The sequence below is a fragment of the Salvelinus sp. IW2-2015 genome, linkage group LG28 (genome assembly GCF_002910315.2).
Source record: "Salvelinus sp. IW2-2015 linkage group LG28, ASM291031v2, whole genome shotgun sequence".
In the NCBI taxonomy this organism is placed as follows: domain Eukaryota; kingdom Metazoa; phylum Chordata; class Actinopteri; order Salmoniformes; family Salmonidae; genus Salvelinus; species Salvelinus sp. IW2-2015.
In genome coordinates, this window is record NC_036868.1 from 8468394 (window position 1) to 8490194 (window position 21801).

General features: G+C 41.7%; 3 protein-coding genes across 4 annotated transcripts in view; all 3 read right to left on the reverse strand.

The window, feature by feature from the left end:
• Positions 1 to 307: 307 nt before the first annotated feature.
• On the reverse strand, positions 308 to 9938 carry LOC111954030 (probable G-protein coupled receptor 63). Its single transcript, XM_023973527.1, has 2 exons — positions 9421 to 9938; positions 308 to 2052 (listed from the first exon to the last, which is right to left on the reverse strand). Exon 2 carries the CDS (start codon positions 1924 to 1926, stop codon positions 667 to 669), a length of 1260 nt encoding a protein of 419 aa, XP_023829295.1. The 5' UTR covers positions 1927 to 2052; positions 9421 to 9938; the 3' UTR covers positions 308 to 666.
• Positions 9939 to 10716: 778 nt separating this feature from the next.
• On the reverse strand, positions 10717 to 13630 carry LOC111954031 (NADH dehydrogenase [ubiquinone] 1 alpha subcomplex assembly factor 4). 2 transcript variants are annotated; one of them, XR_011474353.1, is made up of 4 exons: positions 13408 to 13630; positions 12929 to 13020; positions 12267 to 12819; positions 10717 to 12120 (listed from the first exon to the last, which is right to left on the reverse strand). XR_011474353.1 is itself a non-coding variant. In XM_023973528.2 (3 exons), exons 1-3 carry the CDS (start codon positions 13547 to 13549, stop codon positions 12517 to 12519), a joined length of 537 nt encoding a protein of 178 aa, XP_023829296.1. In that variant the 5' UTR covers positions 13550 to 13630; the 3' UTR covers positions 10717 to 12516. The 2 variants fall into 2 exon arrangements, 1 of the variants encoding a protein (XP_023829296.1); XM_023973528.2 differs by having other exon boundaries at positions 10717 to 12819.
• Positions 13631 to 14712: 1082 nt separating this feature from the next.
• Positions 14713 to 21801, reverse strand: part of LOC111954022 (dermatan-sulfate epimerase-like) — a 31671-nt gene continuing 24582 nt past the window's right edge. The window contains exon 6 of the mRNA XM_023973517.2: positions 14713 to 21753. Within this exon, the coding sequence (XP_023829285.1) occupies positions 20004 to 21753 (1750 nt within the window). The 3' untranslated portion in view covers positions 14713 to 20003. The remainder of the gene's footprint in view (positions 21754 to 21801) is intronic.

Sequence of the window (21801 nt, forward strand, 5' to 3'; positions counted from 1 at the left end):
GCCAAATAAAACTGCCCGCAGGCCACCAGTTGGCAAACCCTGGTGTAATGCGTCTCTAGAGTGCATGGTACATTAAACACAAATAGGATTCAAGGCCATGTTGAGTCAATCTAAACAAATAGACTGCAGCAAMAAAAAAAATGTAATACAAAAATGAGTGGGTTGCTAAGGAACTTTTTTATTTTCTTTGCCTTTTTTTATGGCGTGTGTGAACCATAGTATAATTGCAGAAGTACAGTATAAGTCAAAAATCKAACATGAGATATAAAGAAGTAAACCAAACCAGAAGTAAATGCCAAAGACTGTATTAACATGGTAAGAAATGTAAATGTTTTATTACATTCAAAAGAGGCCTAAGTGCAGTACACCGAAATAGCACATTTTCAGCAGATGTAGCAGCATTCTGACTGGCATAGACTAATTAATAGGCACAAAACAATCAAACAAATATCAATGAAAAAAATGTAATAGCCTGGCTGCCTTTCACCATAATCAAAACCACAGAAGCAGTTARTTTACATGCTTTGTAAACAAGTTCAACACAGCTAAAATATACTGTCCTTGTCGAAACAGCAATCCCAACTCCTCATGAATTTGACTGGTGAGAGCAAATTGGATAAATGGTCGAACAAAACCTACATGGCAGTGAAGTCCGTGTCCTCCAAGTCAGACCACAGAGCGATGGTCCCCACACACGTACACAGCGCTGGGTCGAATACGCCGCTTCGTGTGGCCGGGCAGCTGAGGGAGAAACTTGAAGTACTTGGGCATCAGGTCAAGGCATGCATCGCGGAACTTCTTGATCCGCCAGTAGTAAATGAGAGGGTTGAGGGCCGACTTGAGGTAGCACAACCAAAGGAGCCAGGTGCTGACTTCAAAGAAGTTGGCCTTGTGGTAGAAGGGGCTGCTGAAGGTGGAAACCAGGCTGTAGGCGGTGAAGGGAGCCCAGCACATGGTGAACACCGAGAAGAGGATGAGGATGGTGGTGAAGGCACGCGTCTTGAAGCTCATGTCTATGTTCATCTGGAAGGGCCTCTGCAGGCTCATGAGGCCCAGCTTGCTGGCCTGACTAAGGCAGATGCTGTCCGGATGGCTGTGGATGCGCACAGCGTTGTGCCGGATGGTGTTCAGGATCCCCATGAAAGTGTACAACATGACCATGAAGGGGATGAAGAAGGAGGCCATCATGAGGAGCAACACGTAGGCGTGGTACCCCGGCTCGCTGGTGTAGCCAAACACACACTGTGGAGCTCTAGAGGGGATCTGGAGAGAAGGGTGACCTGTGGCTAGTGGGAAAGAGAAACAGAGGGAGAGAGTCCAAGTGATGACTATGAACACTTTGGCTCTGTGGGGACTCAACCTGTCCTGTTTCTGGACTATGATCAGGAACCGATCTATGCTTATTATAAGCAGGATAGCCATGCCCTCTATGACAAAGAGCCAGAAGAACATTGCCGACACTCGGCAGAAAACATCCCCGAAAATCCAGCGTGTGGTCACCACAGTAACCAGGGCGAAGGGCATGTTGAGGACAGCCAGCATCATGTCTGCGAAGGCCAGGCTGGCCAATAGGATGTTGATGGCGGATCGCATGGCAGCACGCTGGTAGACCATCAGAACCACCACCACGTTCCCCAGGAAGGCCACCAGCAGGATGGAGACCATGGCCATGCAGAAGAAAACCTGGAGGGGCAGGCTGACGCCCTGCACACTATCCTGGGCATCAGATGTTGGCGTGACTGTGCCCAGGTCCAGAGGTGACCAGGAGATGCCATTGGAGCTGTTTTGCATGGACATGTCTTCCATGTCAGGCTGGCCCTGGAGGAGGTGGTCAGAGAGGTTCAGCAGCCTCATGACGAGGCAGCAGAGGCTGGCGTTGCTGAACTCCCCTGCCTCCACAGGGGGAACGACAGTGGAGTAAACCATTCTTCCCCAAGGGGTGCAGGCTTGGGTTTAGGCATTGTTACTGGAGCTCTTCTCTCGCCAAACATGATACCTCGGATGCATTTCTTAGTCCTGAAGAAGCCAGCATCTTAGCATGGAGGAGAGATCCTGGGGAGACAGAGAGGGAAATGGAGGCAACACAGAAACATAAATGTTTAAATAGCTTTGTCTGTTTTTCCATAATAATAATACATTTAAAATGGGTATTCTTTGTTTTAAAATGTTGCAATCCTCAAAAGACAATATTATGTATAAAATTAAATGACTTCATATACACATTGATCTGCACGTAATTCACTGTCTCCCTGATTAGGCACTTTGAAAGGAGATCAACAGAGATTGAGATAACATCCTTTCCCTCCAAATCCCCTCAGTGTTACAGTGAATGAGACACTTAAAGCCTCTAATCCATTCAGTGTTGGACGGGAGGGAAGGCCCTTGTGGAGAAAAGTCAGTCAGCAAAATCCTACCCTGACACTGCACACAGCRCACAGAGAAGACAATAAAACCGCCAAAAGCTACCAACTTCATATGGCACTGGCAAGGATCTTCCCTGCACTTGCCATACTCCTCTCCATCCTCAGTAAATACTGCACTTCCCTACAAACAACATGGCCTTCCCAACACTAACATAACAGTTGTTGTTTCTCATTTTTAGGTTTCCATTTGGAGATAACTCCACTTTAACTCTGCCAATCAGCTGGTGGAACTGGTGTACAGAATGACTTTAAAGATTTAATGAGATATCTTTTGTGTAGTTATGTATCCCCTTAATGCCACAGGTAATTTATTTTCCCAGAAGAAGTGTGTTTTACAGATGTTAGAATGCTTAGCCTACATGGGGGAGAGTGGGGTAAATTGAGTGTTTTATATTCAGAATCACTCCGTCAAGGGAAATATATTATTCTTTCTAACAAAGAATATATACAGAATATACAAAGAAAAATATCTACATACACTACCGTTCAAAAGCTTGGGGTCACTGAGAAATGTTCTTGTTTTGTAAAGAAGAGCAAATTTAAAATAACATCAAATTGATCAGAAATACAGTRTAGACATTGTTAATGTTGTAAATGACTAWTGTAGCTGGAAACGACAGATTTTTWGTWTTTTTATGGAATATCTACATAGGCGTATAGAGGTTCATTATCAGCAACCATCACTCCTGTGTTCTAATGGCACGTTGTGTTAGCTAATCCAAGTTTATCATTTTAAAAGGCTAATTGATCATTAGAAAACCCTTTTGCAATTATGTTAGCACAGCTGAAAACTGTTGTCTTGATTAAAGAAGCAATAAAACTGGCCTTCTTTAGACTCGTTGAGTATCTGGAGCATCAGCAAATAACTTTCTTCTGAAACTCGTCAGTCTATTCTTGTTCTGAGAAATGAAGGCTATTCCATGCGAGAAATTGCCAAGAATCTGAAGATCTCGTACAACGCTGTGTACTACTCCCTTCACAGAACAGAGCAAACTGGCGCTAACCAGAATAGAAAGAGGAGTGGAAGGCCCCGGTGCACAACTGAGCAAGAGGACAAGTACATTAGTGTCTAGTTTGAGAAACAGATGCCTCACGTGTCCTCAACTGGCAGCTTCATTAAATAGTACCTGCCTCAACGTCAACAGTGAAGAGGCAACTCCGGGATGCTGGCCTTTCTGATCACCAACAACAATGAGACAGCCTATAGGGAGAAGGTCAGAGACCTGACCGTGTGGTGCAAGGACAACAACCTCTCCCTCAAATTTGATCATGACAAAGTAGATGATTGTGGACTACAGGAAAAGGAGGACCAAGCACGCCCCCAATCTCATCGACGGGACTGTAGTGGATCAGGTTGAGAGCTTCAAGTTCCTTGGCGTCCACATCACCAACAAACTAGCATGGTCCAAGCACAYCAAGACAGTCGTGAAGAGGGCACAACAAAACCTATTCCCCCTCAGGAGACTGAAAAGATTTGGCATGGGTCCTCAGATCCTCAAAAGGTTTTACAGCTGCACCATCAAGAGCATCCTGCAGAGGGTAGTGCGTACGGCCCATTACATCACCGGGGCCAAGCTTCCTGCCATCCAGGACCTCTACCCCAGGCGGTGTCAGAGGAAGGTCCTGAAAATTGTCAAAGACTCCAGCCACCCTATTCATAGACTGTTCTCTCTGCTACCGCACGGCAAGTGGTTCCGGAGCGCCAGGTCTAGGTCCAAGAGGCTTCTAAACAGCTTCTACCCCCAAGCCATAAGACTCTCCTGCACATTGACTCTGTACCGGTACCCMCTGTATATAGCCCCGCTATTGTTATTTAACTGCTGCTCTTTAATAATTTTTTATTATTCCCCTACCTTTTTTTAGGTATTTTCTTAAAAYGGCATTGTTGGTTAAGGGCTTGTAAGTAAGCATTTCACTATAAGGTCTACCTACACCTGTTGTATTCGGCGCATGTGACAAATAAAATKTGATTTGACCTCGTATTCCTGCGATTAATGCCTTGCATTACACCTGGGAAGAAAACACTTACATTTGGTCAACTTGCCATAACCTCAACTTACCCCAAGGCAAACATTTTGACTATATTAGCCCACACAGCTACAAGGATGCACTTTAGGATCTAGGTTTAGGATCTCATATTTAAGCCTATAGAGACCCCGAATTATGTATAGAACAATATTTAAATGATCTACTTTGGTTTAAATAAAAGCATCATGAAACCTCTAACACAATAAATTCATTTGACTTGGTTAAAATCTGTTTTTTGGACCTAACTTGCTTACCACTTTTTCCATGTGGTTTATTCCTTCAGACTCCATGAAATTATGACCTCTTCCTAAATATTTGGTATACTTTCCTAGAAACATGGGTGGCACATCATACCTATTTGGTTCAACTTACCCCACTCTCCCGTACTTTATTTAGATAAGGCTAAGACTATTTGTTGGTACTTTGTCTGGCATATGGTTTATATCCAGAACTTGTATTGTAAGGGCTAAAAGGACTTCAGTCCTTGGAGTTTAGCTATTTAGATGTAAGCCYGGTTACTACACTATTATAAGCAGGCCAAACAACTAATTTACCACTGCTCTCCATCTCCAAAATGTCATAGCAATTTCATGCATTAATTAAACCGTGCCAGGGAGCGATTTCTCAAACCATGTCACTGACCAAGTCAATGTTTTTATGGGGACAACTCAAGAMTGCAATAAAAAAGGCTTATCGCTTATATAAACATTGGATACTGTTATTTTAGACAGGCTGGTATCATTTAGAATGGCTCCACGGCAAACCTCAAACAGAAAATGTTGTAACCGCCAAACTATAAGCAGTTCCATCCATAGAGCTCGCCAGCTTGTAGTACTAAAAAATGGAAATGAAACCTCTGGTTCATTCAGCCATTCATATGAGGGGAGTTATTTGTGAAAGAATGGGGTTTTGGGATAAACGCCGAAAATAAGGTCTGAGGTTAACACAGATTCTGGAGATCTTTACGTGTTTAAAAACAAGAATGTATGAGATATTTCAGGTTGACGTTTATTGKCATGAGTCTTGTMCTGGAGGCAGAACTGCACGGTTTGGCCAGCTGCAAAGTCTAAATTGGCCATATTGTAAAAATGTATGAAAACAAAAATATGCTTTTGGTCTTCATTTAAGGTTAGGGTTAGGTACTAAGGTTAGCAGTGTGGTTTTGATTATATATATGCTTTAAAATTCATAAAAAGTGTCATTAGCTGATGAATATGATCTCATAGAAGAAAACATAAGATCTCCTAAGCATGTGTTTACCACAGACCATATTTTAGGCGTTTATCCAAAAACCCTAAAAAAAAAACATTAATTGTCAACGAGCCATGGCGGAGTAACACCTGGATCACACCAACAGTGTCATTGCATTTTGGTACACCAAAAGTACATTCATTTCCAATGGAACTTTGTGTTTGCCTTGCAGCATTGCATTACAGAGGCAGTTGCAGTGCGTTCGGTGTGGTGCATACGTTGGATTTATTGAACGCATGCATCAAACTGTATGCGTAGACAGCTTGACAGAAATGGTAGCAGAATGTGAATGTTGAACTTTTGTTGCACACATCCAGATGATGCTGTGTACCATTTTGCGCGATAACGCTGTAGGTGTGATCGAGGCATAAGCCTCTGTTAGTGCCTACAACAAGGCGCCATTACTATTTCTCTAAGTGTGATTTTCTAACATTCCTGCAGCACTTTCAAATGTGCTCTCTCTCATTTCTATTTTTAGTCATTCCATGTGGGTTGAACACACAAAGTGATACATTCAAAGTGATAAAGCGGATTCAAGGCCTATTAAATATCTTGCAGTAAAATGTAAATTGGCCTGCTTTTTTTCTACATTAACATTAATTTGTACACTGCACGGAGGACATGATTRTGTGATGGCTGTTGCTAGACTGAAACCTTGAGGCAAATTCTATCTATTTACCATTATGCATCAATAGAATTGTCAGTCACCTCACCACACCAAGGGAGAGAGTAAAATGGTTCATTGATGAAATAAACTGGCTAGCCAGAATAGAACAGGAACAAATGTATTATTAGGCGATAATACAATGACTGTTGGGTTGTGTGCTCCTCCTCTTACCTTGACAACAGGGTTAGAATACGCATGGCTATATTCTGTTTAAGACCGAAAGGATGTGTGCAAACAAACCTCAGACTGAAATCCAGGTCTGCCTCCTATCACTGACACTGATTGATCATAATGCTCTGCTCTCCTCTCACGAGGATACTATTGCAGGCAGTGTTGATAGATACAGTCGCACCAATTCTGCACTGTGTAGCAGACTTGTATTCTAATTCCCACTGGGCACAGACATCAATTCAACATCTATTCCACGTTATTTCATTGAAGTGACGTGGAAACAATGTTGTTTCTACATAATTCCTGATACAAATGATACAAATAGCGAGGGAAATGGAGGATATGGGCCATTCCGTCATTACAGAGGTTTTCAGTAATCCAAAAAACAATTATTTGAGCTAAATGTCAGGGAAAATCATGGCCTACAGTATCTGTCCCCTTTTCATACAGAATGACCCAAAAGCCATTTGGCAGCTATGCACACACGGCTGACCCATAAAAGCAACCTTTTATCTTACCACTTTCAAATAGAATAAACATGAATTGGTGGTTAGGCCAGTATTCTTCCATTTTCAGATATTCAGCAGAATACAGTCATTTAAAGCATGTGATGGTAGAGCTAGAAAGAGATTAGAGTACATGTACTGTATCAGTCAAAAGTTTGGACACACCTATTCATTCAAGGGTTTTTCTTTATTTTTAATATTTTCTACATTGTAGAATAAGACTGTTTCAGGATGCAGCTGATGCAACTGTCAAAACKATGAAATAAAACATATGGAATCATGTAACCAAAAAAGTGTTATACAAATCAAAATAGATTTTAGATTCTTCAAAGTAGCCACTCTTTGCCTTGATGACAGCTTTGCACACTTGTGGCATTTTCTCAGCTAGCTTCATGAGGAATACTTTCCAACAGTCTTGAAGGAGTTCCCACATATGCTGAGCACTTGTTAGCTGCTTTTCCTTCACTCTGCAGTCCAACTCATCTCAAACCATCTCAATTGGGTTGAGGTCAGGTGATTGTGGAGSCCAGGTCATCTGATGCRGCACTCCATCACTCTCCTTCTTGGTCAAATAGTGCTTACGCAGTCTGGAGGTGTRTTTTGGGTCATTGTCCTGTTGAAAAACAAATGATAGTCCCACTAAGCGCAAACCAGATCAGATGGCGTATCGCTGCAGAATGCTGTGGTAGCCATGCTGGTTAAGTATGCCTTGTCACCAGTGAAGCACCATCACACCTCCTCCTCCATGCTTTACACGGAGACCATCCGTTCACCTACTCTGCGTCTCACAAAGATACGGTGGTTGGAACCAAAAATGTCACATTTGGACTCATCAGACCAAAGGACATAATTCCCCTGGTCTAATGTGGAACCAAAAATGTCACATTTGGACTCATCAGACCAAAGGACATAATTCCCCTGGTCTAATGTCCATTGCTCGTGTTTCTTGGCCAAAGCAAGTCTCTTCTTCTTATTGGTGTCCTTTAGTAGTGGTTTCTTTGCAGCAATTCGACCATGAAGGCCTGATTCACGCAGTCTCCTTTGTTATTACTGTTATTTCTCTCTGCTTATTTGAGYGGTTCTTGCCATAATTTGGACTTGGTCTTTTACCAAATAGGGCTATCTTTTGTATACCACCCCTACCTTGTCACAACACAACTTATTGTCTMAAATGCATTMAGGAAAGATAYTCTACAAATTAACTTTTAACAAGGCACACCTGTTAATTGAAATGCATTCCAGGTGACTACCTCATGAAGCTGGTTGAGAGAATGCCAAGAGTGTGCAAAGCTGTCATCKCGGCAAAGGGTGGCTACTTTGAAGAATCTCAAATATAAAATATATCCTGATTTGTTTAACACCTTTTTGGTTACTACATGATTCCATATGTGTTATTTCATAGTTTTGGTGTCTTCATTATTATWCTACAATGTAGAAAATAGTAAAAATAAAGAAAAATCCTGGAATGGTGTGTCCAAASCTTTGACTGGTACTGTACATATCCACAGAAACCATAGTAACTGGTAAGAAGGAACTGCCTGGTACCTTGCAAGTGAATGATAACACTGCATGTTGAGTAGTTGTGGAACCTAGCAACAGGGACCTGCTGCCAGCCACTAGGCCTACCTATCTGAATGCTTTGGATCTCTTTCAAAACGATGTTGAGCTTTTCATTAACCACTGCAAATGATCATGTTGRTGTATCATATGGTCCTTAAAGCCTTAGATGATTCTAAGAGACGCAAAAGTTATGCTGCTAAATTGAAAGGGTTACCATACATTTAATGGAAATTGCGTGTGTGGAGTGTCTTTTGGAGTGTCTAAATAGGAATTTGAATTACACATTTGTTACTGAGCTGGATAATGTTGTTCAGTTATCAAATGGGGAAATAAAACAKAATAAAGCCGAGTAATTCGTACAGTTGTAAAGTTACAAATAATAGTAGTCCACTTTAACATGGTAAGAGGTGTAGAAATTAGTGATTAAACGACATGACTACAGTGATCAAAATGTATAAACGTTCYTTTTGATGCATTTTCTGCAATTATAGCCTACAGTCAGCCATTATGTGCCGGCCTATTTAAAGAGTATCTCATCACAGGATATTATTGATTGTGAGGCTATATAATTTCATAGCCTATACATTCTGCGATATACAGACACTGAAACAAACCCATACAAATTCAAATTATAAGCCTATTTGRATATTTTTGATAACAGTGTTATTATTATTATGCTTGTTTGATGATAGCCTAATATTAATTTAATAAAACAGAATTGTTTTTAAATGTTTGCATTGTATTAACTGAAATCACTTTTCAGTGAGTATTTATTTCGATTATATTATCCTCGGTCTAGAAAAAGTTAAATTACCTTTTTCCTTCCAAAGTCTCAGGTTGACCAATATCGTTATTGGGTTTCAGTTAAGACAGACCCTTTCACGCTGCTTGTTTCATATAGTCTTTCTGTTGATCCATCTCGCTGTCCAGATGCTTTTTGTAATTCCTCGAAGTCAGACGTCACAACTACATATTCGAGGTGTATTCATCTCATTGCACGCTAATTAACAAGTCTAATCAAATAATATTGTTTACAGAGCGAGAAACGGCGAATGCCACCTACACAATTCAACAAAAGCAGTGAAGTAAAATATAGCTCCTCYGCGTATCGTTATAGCTTTGTTTAGCAGGGAATTGATTTCGCAGCAACAAAAAAAAAACTGCTGGATTGGCCTAATGGCCTACAAGACAAAATCATGACTCAAAACGGGCTTTAAACAAGTTGATTGTCTGTCATTTGATATTCTTTCCTATAGCTCTACCCTAATCTTTCTGTTATCCTGAGAACGATCATTTTGATTTCCACTGTCAGGGTCCACCGTAGGCTCTAATATTGCGTCACTAAAATCTCTGTCGGTATCCCGGTTAACTGACAGTCCCATCATCCAGTAGTATGGACAGGATTGGGTACGGTCCTCCGTTAAGGCACACCCATTATCTCGAGCTCCAATTGAAATGGATAATGGCCATAAAGAGGCGTAAATATTTGGTTGCATGACTAGGCCTACAGGGCACGTGCGATAGGCGTTGTATTGTTACATTGTATACAATCATCATCAAACACTCTCAGAAAAACAAAATGTTACAAGATTCCATTCAGTGTATGTTTGGTCATTAGATGTTCCACTAATAATAGCTACTTACAGCTGTTTACAATTGCTTATTACACATCTCACTACCCCATTTTCAAATCAGGCGACCCCACATGGTGTCTCGACCCCTAATTTGGGAAAATCTGTGCAAGTTACACTATATTTTTTTAAGTCAGCGCTAAATGGATAATAGCAAGGTCAGTGCCTCCGTATTAGCAGTGCTCTATTCTCTGCCATCATCTCAGAAACTACACTTAGTAATGGTGAGAGGAGCGATGAGAGAACTCAGCAGTATCCAAGAAGCTGTTAAGTGTGAATAACTCAATCCAAGCATGTCATTCACACATTCAAGCTTTGGAAAGACTTATATCATAAATACAGTGCACGTAATAGATCGCATACATCCCTTCTAGTTACATCCGGTTGTAAAATGGGAACACACATTGGAACAGGAAGACTGATAACTGCTGAGGAACATTCTGGAATTTCCTTGCCATAAAAAAGGCCTACATTAAAGCAACTTTTAAAAACAATGTCCTTTATTTTGCAAAAAATKTGCATTTGCAGCAAGCTGTGAAAACTGAGACCATCAAACCAAAGTAACCTCACAAAATTGCTACTGAATCAACAAAGAACCCACTACTCATATCTCATGAATAAATAAGAGTTTATAACTTAATCACAATGTGGAGTAGGCCACAGAACATGACACTGTTAGCCATGTCAAAGTATGAACACCACAATACTTTTTTTATTACATGGGCACCCCCTTCCACAATAAATCAATTTATTTACACATTAATTACATTTCAAATGTATTAAATGTCTCTCAAACATCCCTTTAATTCACATCTTCATCAACATTAGTGACAAGTAAATAATGGCATCCTGATTATTCACTCTTTCATGAAATGGCCCAGCAATGCATTTATATATAAACTATAGAAGTTCTTGCCAGGATATCCCCACGCCGAACACAGAGATACATTCACTGGTCATTGCAAACTGCAGTCCTCACTTGATACACACTGGAGGTTTACATATCATGACACATTGGGGGCACACATGGAAGACAAAAACAAGTCAAATATATTAAATGATTTCCACTCTTGTAACAGGATTGACAAACATACAGAACATTTGTTTATATAAATGTCAAATTAAAGAGAAGAGTAGCTTGATACTTGCAGAGAGATGCACAACTGCTAAGTGACAACTTACTAGCATCTAGAACCAGTTTTGTAACTGGGATCCATTTACCACGGGGTCAGTTGTATGTGAACATGTAGCCTTATGACTCAACATACAGGGATGAAGCMCTTAAATAAAAGTACTTTGTCAATAATCATTCATTAATTTGCAGGCCAAATATCATAGCTATCAGTCATARCTATATAATATAGGCCTAAATGGTTAAAGCAGGAATCCTTAATGGGGAAACAGCCACGTCCATTTGCRATATTACAACAAAGAAGTTACTGCAAACAACAAACACCRTTTTCTCCCCTCAGACATCATTGCACACGCGATAGAGGAGCACAATATGTAGATATATTTTTTTACTATGCTGATGCTCCGCAGTTTTGCAAAAACGATAACAATGATGGTGGGGTGGYCAGTGGTGCCGTTTCCCCCTTCTGCAGATTTCATCTTTAATGTGATTAGTAAATGTGTATTGAGATTGAAAGATGTCACAAATTATATGATTGTTTTATTATTACAACCTTGGTGTTTATAACACTGATTACCACCYCCACAAGGACGCCATATTTTTGGAGCAGTGGTAACATGTCTAGCTCTGGACCCTAGGGTACTGGGTTCAAATTGCAGGTTATCATTTATTGTCATGAATCTTGCCCTGGAGGCAGCTCTGCAGAGTGGTCACTAGCTGGCACAGCCAGAAAATCTGATTTAAACCTAACCTTAAAAAAGATACTTCGGGATTTTGGCAGTGTGGCCCTTTATTTACTTCTGCAGAGGCAGATGAACTTGAGGCATAAAATGGTATCCACATTGCCAAAATCCCCAAGTATCCCTTTAACCACAACTGCTAACCCTACTGCCTAACTCTAACCAAATATCCAATTGTCTTAATTAATATATAGCCAATTTTGACATCTTGCCTCCAAGACAAGATTCATGACAATAAACGTCAACATGCATTCAAATCATGCCTCAAAACCTCATGCTTCTCCCTCATTTCATTACAGTATGTAGAACTCCAAATATTGCAGTTTCATTTGGACGAGGACAACAAACATAAATAATTAATACACTTGGCTGTTGTGTTTAAAGACCAGGAATAATGCATCTTCGTCCTAGATATCTTTGATCTTCTTTGCATCCTCTGTCTTTGGTGGTATGATCTTAACCTCGAAGGGGATGAAATGCTCCAGAAGTGCTTTAGTATCTTTCAAGTCAAGAGAGTACTCCAGGGCGACCTTGTCCAATGTCCATGTTTGGGGAGCATTCTTATGATTGTTGAGAGCTTGGAGGGCTTCAATAATAGACAGTTTGCCTTTAGGGACATCAATGATCTCAACAATACCATAGGGGTCCCCAGGTAGGCTGAAAATTAGAGGCCTGCGCTCCTCTTTCTCCTCAGTCACCTCCTTTGGAGCCTGTTAGGATCAAACAGAGTAGGGTTATAATCAAGCACATAGATAAAGGCCTAGCTATCAAATAATCCATCACTGAAATTTAAATTGAATAGTCATTATTTAGGCTCACCTCTGTAGGATCCTTTGATTCCACATAAACCGACTTCAGGAACCCCAGTAGAGGGTCGTTTCTCTTGTGGATGGCATCAGAGATCTCAGTAACTGAAGGAAACAGAATCAGCCCGAGCATGGAGGTAGAGGGTGAACCCTAGTGTTGAATGGGTAATTTGCCCACTGCCACACTAGGAATCTTTGCTGGTAACTAGGTAACGTTAAATAGCTAGCTATCTTTGTGCTTGCTACAAAATTGGAAAACTGATAGTCACCACACATTCATCCACACTTAAACCTTGGTTTCAAATTAGTTAACTAAGCTGTACGAAACACCACCCAGTACAGAGTAAGCTTTACTAGCTACCTAACGTTACTTGCTAGCCTGGCAGGCGTAACTGACTTTGATGACCCTCCGATTTGAGTTAGCTAAGTACTGTCTGTAGCTAGTCAACAGTACTTCAATGCAATGACATAAAGTCCTATGTATGTACTCACCCTGTGTACTCTGAACAGGATCAATGTGGGTCTGATGTCGAGGTGCCGCTTCAGGTTTTGCCTTCCCGATCTCACGATGTACCCGGTTTTCTAAGTTAAAATTCCTAAACAACCGTGCAACGCGTGCCCCCATGTTTGACATAATCAACTCTGGGAACGGTGAAGTTCGTCCAACAATTTTAACGGAGAGCGAGAAAGTTCTATCATGGTAGCTGGAAATTCCACAGCGAGCCCGTGTGGCCCGGAGAACATCAAGCATCTGGTTCCACCAGTCTGGGTTCCACATTCATTATTTCGCTGGGGACACACTTACCAGCAGGTGGTAGCAGATCCTTGGAGTCTATTCAGTACAGTAGCCTACAGTGTAGGTAGGCAGGCAGKCAGGCAGAGAGGGTGGAAACCGTATGATGCCTCTGGAAAAGGCTATAAGGACACGCAGGCGCCTGACGCCCAAACCGATATTTAATTTATAAAGCATTAGGTTAAGGTTAGGGTCAGGATTATGGGTTTGGTTAAGGTTAGGGCCGTTTTAGGTTTTTGCTAGTTGGTTTACGTGCCAGCTGTGTCCTTATAGTCTCCCAGCCTCTTTGGTGTAGGCGGGCCTATAGTTCAGTGTTGTTTGTTCTAATATTAGTGAGTGTGAGTGACACTTCTGGAGGCACTGTAGGCCTATGACCAAAGAGGACTGGTTATTGTAKTAAGGTAATGCTAGAGTCATACAGGTTTCTAGTCTTTTTACTTAGTAGAAAAACATATATTGCAGSTTTTACCTTCATAAATGCAATAAATATAACATCTGTATTTGTTAGTTTATGTATAGGTTAAGTTTGAGTGAGTCTGACTTGGGTTTGAGTTATATGGGAGCCAGGAAGGTGTTGTATATCTCTTGAATAGTTTGACCAACCAAGTCACCTTTACATATGTGAACACTACAGAGCAAATCTGGCAAGGACAAATACCACATTTCAAAATACCATAGCCTACAGTATTAGAAACACAAACATTCTTTTGCTGAAATGTCATTGACTTGGGCGCCACTACTCACATTCATAGGAACTGTCAGGTGAAGTAGCATTTGAGCAACGTTGGAAATGTTTCAAAGGTCATTGTTTACCTAAAATATGATTTTGGCCTGGCTGTCACACTACCGAGGTCATGTTTCTGACAGTCTGATCACCTCTGAATGCAGGCATTGAGATTAATGATGGACTCATCGTCCTGTAACTCAAATTATTATCTAAGTAACTCAATTCAAGTTTATTACACATCATCACAACATTTGAGACAGAAGAGACACATTTGAGATCTTGCGTAAAACTCTTTATTGAAAAAATTGGTGAAAATGTGTTATTTAATGAGATGGCAAAACAATGGATTCTGATTGTTGCTTGTTGCGTGCAATCCCTGACCAAAAGCTGCTACTTGATTGTCATAAGTGCTTTCATAATCTCGGCATCCAGAGACAAATATCTGCGCTGTCACAAAAGGCTAGGGCTTCCATTACTCATAGTTTAGTTAAATTCATTGGCAAGATACAGCACGATTAGGCAATAGTGGTATAGTGTATTGAGCACCACACTCACCTAATCAAACTGAATTCAACTAGTGGCAACACTGTCATGGGTTGTAGMTCCTCCCACTTGYAGGCTGAGGAGTCATGTGTCTAGATTCTAGACCAGGGTTCCGCTACTGGCAGCCCACAGGTGGTTTTATTTGGTCCCCCAAGTCTTCTGAGCAACATTTTCATTGTTGGACATAAAAAACKGTAAAAACACCAGGAAAACAGCTCCAAGTGATTTAAATTTGGGAAATCTATCCCCAAGTATTTCCACGTATAATAGAGAGACACGTGATCATATACAAATGTAAGCAAGGTTTGAAATTATACTTTTTTTGTAAAATATTATGTATATTTGRGCTTCTTGCGGTCAATTTACAGTCTACAAATTATTTGTAATTGTGTTCTGGCCCCCCGACCATCCACTCAAGAAACAATCGGCCCGCGGCTGAATCTAGTTGATGATCCCTGCTCTAGGCCATAATATTGACTTGCACATGTTCAGAAGACACGTCTGGGAATGTGTCTATCTTACAGAGAGAGAGAAAGACTCCGACATAGATAGTTGGACAGAGCCCACCCTCACATGTGCAAAACACGTCAAAGGAACTAAAGACTTGTTTGCATGTCTCTCCTTGTTATCTGTGTGACTGAGCAACAGTGAGTAAATATTGATAGCTGCATCATCTTCCTACAACCAACCTCCTGATCTGAGGAAAACTTGATCATACACACACTAAATTGAGGACAGATACGGGTAACTGCCAAAATAAAGGAAACACCAACATAAAGTGTCTTAATAGGGCATTGGGCCAACACGAGACAGAACAGCTTCAATGCACATTGGCATAGATTCTACAAGTGTCTGGAACTCTATTGGAGGGATGTGATGCCATTCTTCCAAAAGAAATTCAATMATTTGGTGTTTTGTTGATGGTGGTGGAAAACGCTGTCTCAGACGCCGCTCCACAATCTCCCATAAGTGTTCAATTGGGTTGAGATCTGGTGACTAAGACGGCCATGGCATATGGTTTACATTGTTTCATGCTCATCAAACCATTCAGTGACCACCTRTGCCCTGTGGACTGTTATCCTACGGGGGTATAGCCATGGTAACCAAAATATTGGCCCGCCAAGCATTTTTATACATGACCCTGAGCATTATGGGATGTTAATTGCTTAATTAACTCAGGAACCACACCTGTGTGGAAGCACCTGCTTTCAATATAATTTGTATCCCTCATTTACTCAAGTGCTTCCATTATTTTGGTAGTTACCTGTATGTCTGTATACATACAGTATGTACAGGTTCAGGACTATTTACATATTTCCCGAAAATCTCCTCCACCAATGCCCACCAAAAATCTACCCCTCTCCTAGCATTTAGTTCTCCCTTCCCTAACAATCCCATAATTATCAGAGTAGCGGTTTCCTCCTTACCAAGGTACATATCCCATCAAAGTAACACAAAAATCCTCATCCCTGTTATGCCGCCTGTAGACCCATTAGAATAGTCAGTAACAACAATAAACATGGGCAGTGATGACAAATGTTTCAAAATAATGCCACATTATAAAATCGGGAGGTGCAAGTGTGTAATTATTTTGGGTGGGTTTTGTGATGGAAAATAAAATGAATCAACGCTAGCATAATGGAATGGCCTTCACCAACATACTGTTGACAAGCAGTTGAGAGCATGAAAGTAAATCTATTACAGAGCAAAATTAATATTCAAAAGTGTATTAATCTAAATGGAATCACATGGACCCTGACAGCTATAGAACAATATCACAAGACTTAAATGTGGTTAACAATGTTTTCTGTTATGCAGTTAAGCCAATTTGGTTGAATGCAATAGTATCATGCTGCAGTTATAAACACAGAGAGGACCACCGCCTGTCACCTGAAGTAACATATTTCTACTGTTTTATATCTGCAAAGTCCCCACATCCATCAGACAAAAGCAAATACACAATGACAATAACATTGCACATCTATGCATATTGTTCCTTTTTCATTACAAAGAGTAGAAAATAACACAAAAATATATCTTGTTTGAACATACAGTACCAGTCAAAAGTTTGGACACACCTACTCATTCCAGGGTTTTTCTTTATTTTTACTATTTTCGACATTGTAGAATAATAGTGAAGACATCAAAACGATGAAATAACGCATATGGAATCATGTAGTAACCAAAAAAGTGTTAAACAAATCAAAATACATTTTATATTTGAGATTCTTCAAAGTAGCCAGCCTTTGCCTTGATGACAGCTTTGCACACTCTTGGCATTCTCTCAACCAGCTTCATGAGGTTCACCTGGAATGCATTTCAATTAACAGGTGTGCCTTGTTAACTTGTTATGGATAGGGGGCAGCATTTTCACGTTTGGATGAAAAGCGTGCCCAGAGTAAACTGCCTGCTACTCAGTCACAGTTGCTAATACATGCAAAAGTATTAGTAGATTTGGATAGAAAACACTCTGACGTTTGTAAAACTGTTTCAATGATGTCTGTGAGTATAACAGAACTCATATGGCAGGCAAAAACCTAAGAAAAAATCCAACCAGGAATTGGGAAATCTGAGGTTGGTTGTTTTTCAACTCATTCCCTATTGAAGATACAGTGGGATATGGGTCATGTTGCACTTCCTAAGGCTTCCACTAGATGTCAACAGTCTTTAGAACCTTGTCTAATGCTTCTACTGTGAAGTGGGGTCGAATGAGAGGGGAATGAGTCAGAGGTCTGGCAGAATGCTTTGAGCTCGTGACGCTCGTTCACGTGAGAGCGAGCTCTGTTCCATTTGCTTTTCTACAGACAAAGGAATTCTCCGGTTGGAACATTATTGAAGATTTATGTTAAAAACATCCTAAAGATTGATTCTATACTTCGTTTGACATGTTTCTACGGACTGTAATATGACTTTTTGTCTGAACTTTTGCCTGGACCTGCCCGCGCGTCGTGAGTTTAGATTGTGTACTGAACGCGCGAACAACAAGGAGGAATTTGAACATAAATGATGGACTTTATGGAACAAATCTAACATTTATTGTGGAACTGGGATTCCTGGGAGTGCATTCTGACGAAGATCATCAAAGGTAAGTGAATATTTATAATGCTATTTCTGACTTATGTTGACTCCAACATGGGTTGTGTTGGTCTCTGAGCGCCGTACTCAGATTATTGCATGGTGTGCTTTTTCCGTAACATTTAAAAAAAATCTGACACAGCGGTTGCATTAAGGAGAAGTATATCTTTAAATCTGTGAATAACACTTGTATCTTTTATTAATGTTTATTATGAGTATTTCTGTGATTTGATGTGGCTCTGTGCAAATTCACGAGATGTTTTTGAGGCAAAGCCAAATATGAACTTGATCGAACAAAACATACTTGTATTGTGTAATATGTTGTCCCGGGAGTGTAATCTGATGAAGAATATCAAAGGTTAGTGATTCATTTTATCAATATTTCAGCTTTTTGTGACTCCTCTCTTTGGTTGGAAAATCGCTGTATGCTTTCTGTGACTTTTCGCCGAAAAGCTTTTTTGAAATCGGACACTGTGGTTGGATTAACGAGAATTTTATCTTTAACATGCTGTCTAATACTTGTATGTTTGAGAAAATAGAATTATGAGATTTCTGTTGATTGAATTTGTCGCCCTGCAATTTCATTGGCTGTTGGCGAGGGGTTCCCCCGTCCTAGACAGGTTAAAAGTTAATTTGTGGAATTTCTTTCCTTCTTAATGCGTTTGAGCCAATCAGTTGTGTTGTGACAAGGTARGGGTGATATACAGAAAATAGCCCTATTTGGTAAAAGACCAAGTCCATATTATGGCAAGAACAGCTCAAATAAGCAAAGAGAAACAACAGTCCATCATTACTTTAAGACATGAAGGTCAGTCAATACGGAAAATTTCAAGAACTTTAAAAGTTTCTTCAAGTGCAGTCACAAAAACCATCAAGCGCTATCATGAAACTGGCTCTCATGAGGACCGCCACAGGAAAGGAAGACCCAGAGTTACCTCTGCTGCAGAGGATAAGTTCATTAGAGTTAACTGCACGCCAAATTGCAGCCCTAATAAATGCTTCACAGAGTTCAAGTAACAGACACATCTCAACATCAACTGTTCAGAGGAGACTACGTGAATCAGGCCTTCATGGTCGAATTGCTGCGAAGAAACCACTACTAAAGGACACCAATAAGAAGAAGAGACTTGCTTTGGCCAAGAAACACGAGCAATGGACATTAGACCAGTGGAAATCTGTCTTTTCGTCTGACGAGATCAAATTTGAGATTTTTGGTTCCAACCGCAGTGTCTTTGTGAGACACAGTACAGTAGGTCAAAGGATGATCTCCGCATGTGTGGTTCCCACCGTGAAGCATGGAGGAGGAGGTGTGATAGTGTGGACCCCCAGTTTCAACAGCATTGCTGGTGAAACTGTCTGTGATTTCTTTAGAATTCAAGGCACACTTAACCAGCATGGCTCCCACAGCATTCTGCAGCGATACGCCATCCCATATTGTTTGCGCTTAGTGGGACTATCAGTTGTTTTTCAACAGGACAATGACCCAAAACACACCTCCAGGCTGTGTAAGGGCTATTTGACCAAGGAGAGTGATGGTGTGCTGCTTTAGATGACCTGGCCTCCACAATCACCTGACCTTTCTATATTCTTTATGACTTAGACTGCATGTCAAAACGTACGCAGAGAGAGGCAGAGACATCTGCATTTTAGTGGCTAGCCTTGGAGATCTTTGATATGAGTCAGGGGGTCTAATCTAAAAACTCTACATGACAAAGTTTATATAGACTCCATTCCCAAGCTCCACAGAAGCTTAGGATCTCCGAGGTGGTCTGGCTTAATATCGTTAAGTCTATCAATTCCTATTTGGAATTAATTATTTCCTGGACACCCATCAGGTAGATTTGGCTCAGACTGAGGTGTATGGTGCATTTTATTAACCCATGGCGAACTACAATAGTTCAATAGGTCTGTCTGTACATTGACATTCCCCGTCGTTGCACAGTGATGATGTCAACACTGTGCGCGAGAGCAGGAAGAGTAGAGGCAGAGTAAGATGAAGCTGTCGATGAGGAGAATGCCATAGAAACACCTTTGGGTGTGTAGACTTCTGCCTCTCTGGAAGCGTGTCAATAACACAGCCAGTAGCAGGAAGAAGGTGGCTATGTTTAAGATTAGGAATAGTCTGATATAAGAGGCTGCGTTTGACAGACTGTCACTCTTGGCTGTCGCTGACATGTGGACCTCCTTGAACTTGCGACCCTTCACAAAGCCACCCTTCCTGCCTTTATTTGAGTCTCCATAATCCATAAACGCCCTGGAGTCTCCATCTTCCTCTGAGCTCTCCTCAATAATCCGCTTTGTGCTCTTCGATCTCTCCTTCTTCTCACTCACCTCGATCTGTGCAAAGATGTCAGGCAGGCTCTCTGAGAGCTCTTTCCCAAGGTTCCCCAAGGCTTTCTTAGCCCCCTTCACTTTGCCCTGTTTCTTAGTCAGAGCAAACATTTTCTCGATGGCCTCCTCTGTCTTCTTCTTGTCTGAGAACTGTAGGAGGCGCTCAGCTGTCTTGCGGAAGCTGGCCGTGTTGAGTACCCTGCCCAGGATGTGTCTCTCCAGCTGCTGGAAAACAGGCTTGGCATGCTGGAGGTTGTCCTCTACTACGTTGACATACTCCTCCACCTCCTCTGGCGTGTCATTCAGCACTTCTGCTGCTTTCTCAAACACAATCTTCTTCTGGTCCACCAGTACCATGGCGAACAGAGGCTTGTTGGTCACCTCTCCTGTCAGAAGGTAGATGGTGTAGGTGTGCTCGTTGGTGGCCAGGTAAATGTCCACCCTATTAGCATCAGCACGCAGGCTAAAGCTCTGCACGTCCACCCCCGGCCCAAAGAAGATATAGGCCACCCTGGTGTGTGGGTACCTCAGTGGCATTGTCACATTCACATAGTTAGAGCCATTATAGGGGTAACCACGTGGATAGTTCCAGTACCCCAAGACCCCTTTCTCACTGAAGCCCGTGTCATCCATCCAGAACATTTTATACGGGTCTTCACCGTGTCTGACAAAGGCTCCGTGCACACCATCTATTTTGGCTTCCTGAAAGGACAGGTCCGTGTTGTGGAAGAAGGCACTCATGGCCCTGGTTGGGCTGTCTGTCTCCAGATGGATATGATCCACTAGGACCAGCAGCTGGGGGTGCAGGAGCAGCAGGTTCCTCTGGAAGCTCCTGATCTTCAGGTCAGGGTTGTAGGCCGACTGGCCCTCCCCACGGATGAACACCATCCCCTGCCTCTCCAGAGCAGCCTCCACCCTGCCCTGGGCGTCCGCCGCCAGCCCCACCTTGTACTTCAGCCACTTGGAGTCACAGGCCTCGGTGACCTGACCTTCCCATGGCTTGAAGCAGCTCCTTGAGACAGCTGGGGAGAACAGCACTGCGTTGTTGAGGAAGGTATACTTGGGMCCGTACAGAGCCTCCGTGATAAAAGGAACACCGTTAGGGGCGAACGTAAAGGTGTTCTGGTCAGGGTGCTCATGGCCAGCGTTAAAGTTCCGCCACCCTTTGATCCAGTCTTTGTACTTGTTCCTGTGAACAATGTCAAATATGGCCTGTCCACCCAGCTTCCCCGACTTGAAAGAGAGGAAGGTGTGGTTGGTGTCTGCGGGTAAAGCACTTCCATACGTGACGACACCCCAGTCCTCAAAGTAGTGGAGTTGGGATGTACCGAAGTCTGCAGGAGCCCTGGGAGTCAGGCTTGGATCATACCTGCAGAATTGAAAAACAACAACATATTAATTTCATACATACAAATTA

What these genes read in the sequence shown, in the direction of transcription:
- LOC111954030 (XM_023973527.1), bottom strand. Translation starts at nt 1,926, where the DNA reads ATGGTTTACTCCACTGTCGTTCCCCCTGTGGAGGCAGGGGAGTTCAGC.
- LOC111954031 (XM_023973528.2), bottom strand. Translation starts at nt 13,549, where the DNA reads ATGTCAAACATGGGGGCACGCGTTGCACGGTTGTTTAGGAATTTTAAC. An exon ending in TCCTGTTCAGAGTACACAGG is followed by an intron (nt 13,021 to 13,407) that starts GTGAGTACATAC and finishes TGTTTCCTTCAG; the next exon opens with TTACTGAGATCTCTGATGCC. An exon ending in AATCAAAGGATCCTACAGAG is followed by an intron (nt 12,820 to 12,928) that starts GTGAGCCTAAAT and finishes TGATCCTAACAG; the next exon opens with GCTCCAAAGGAGGTGACTGA.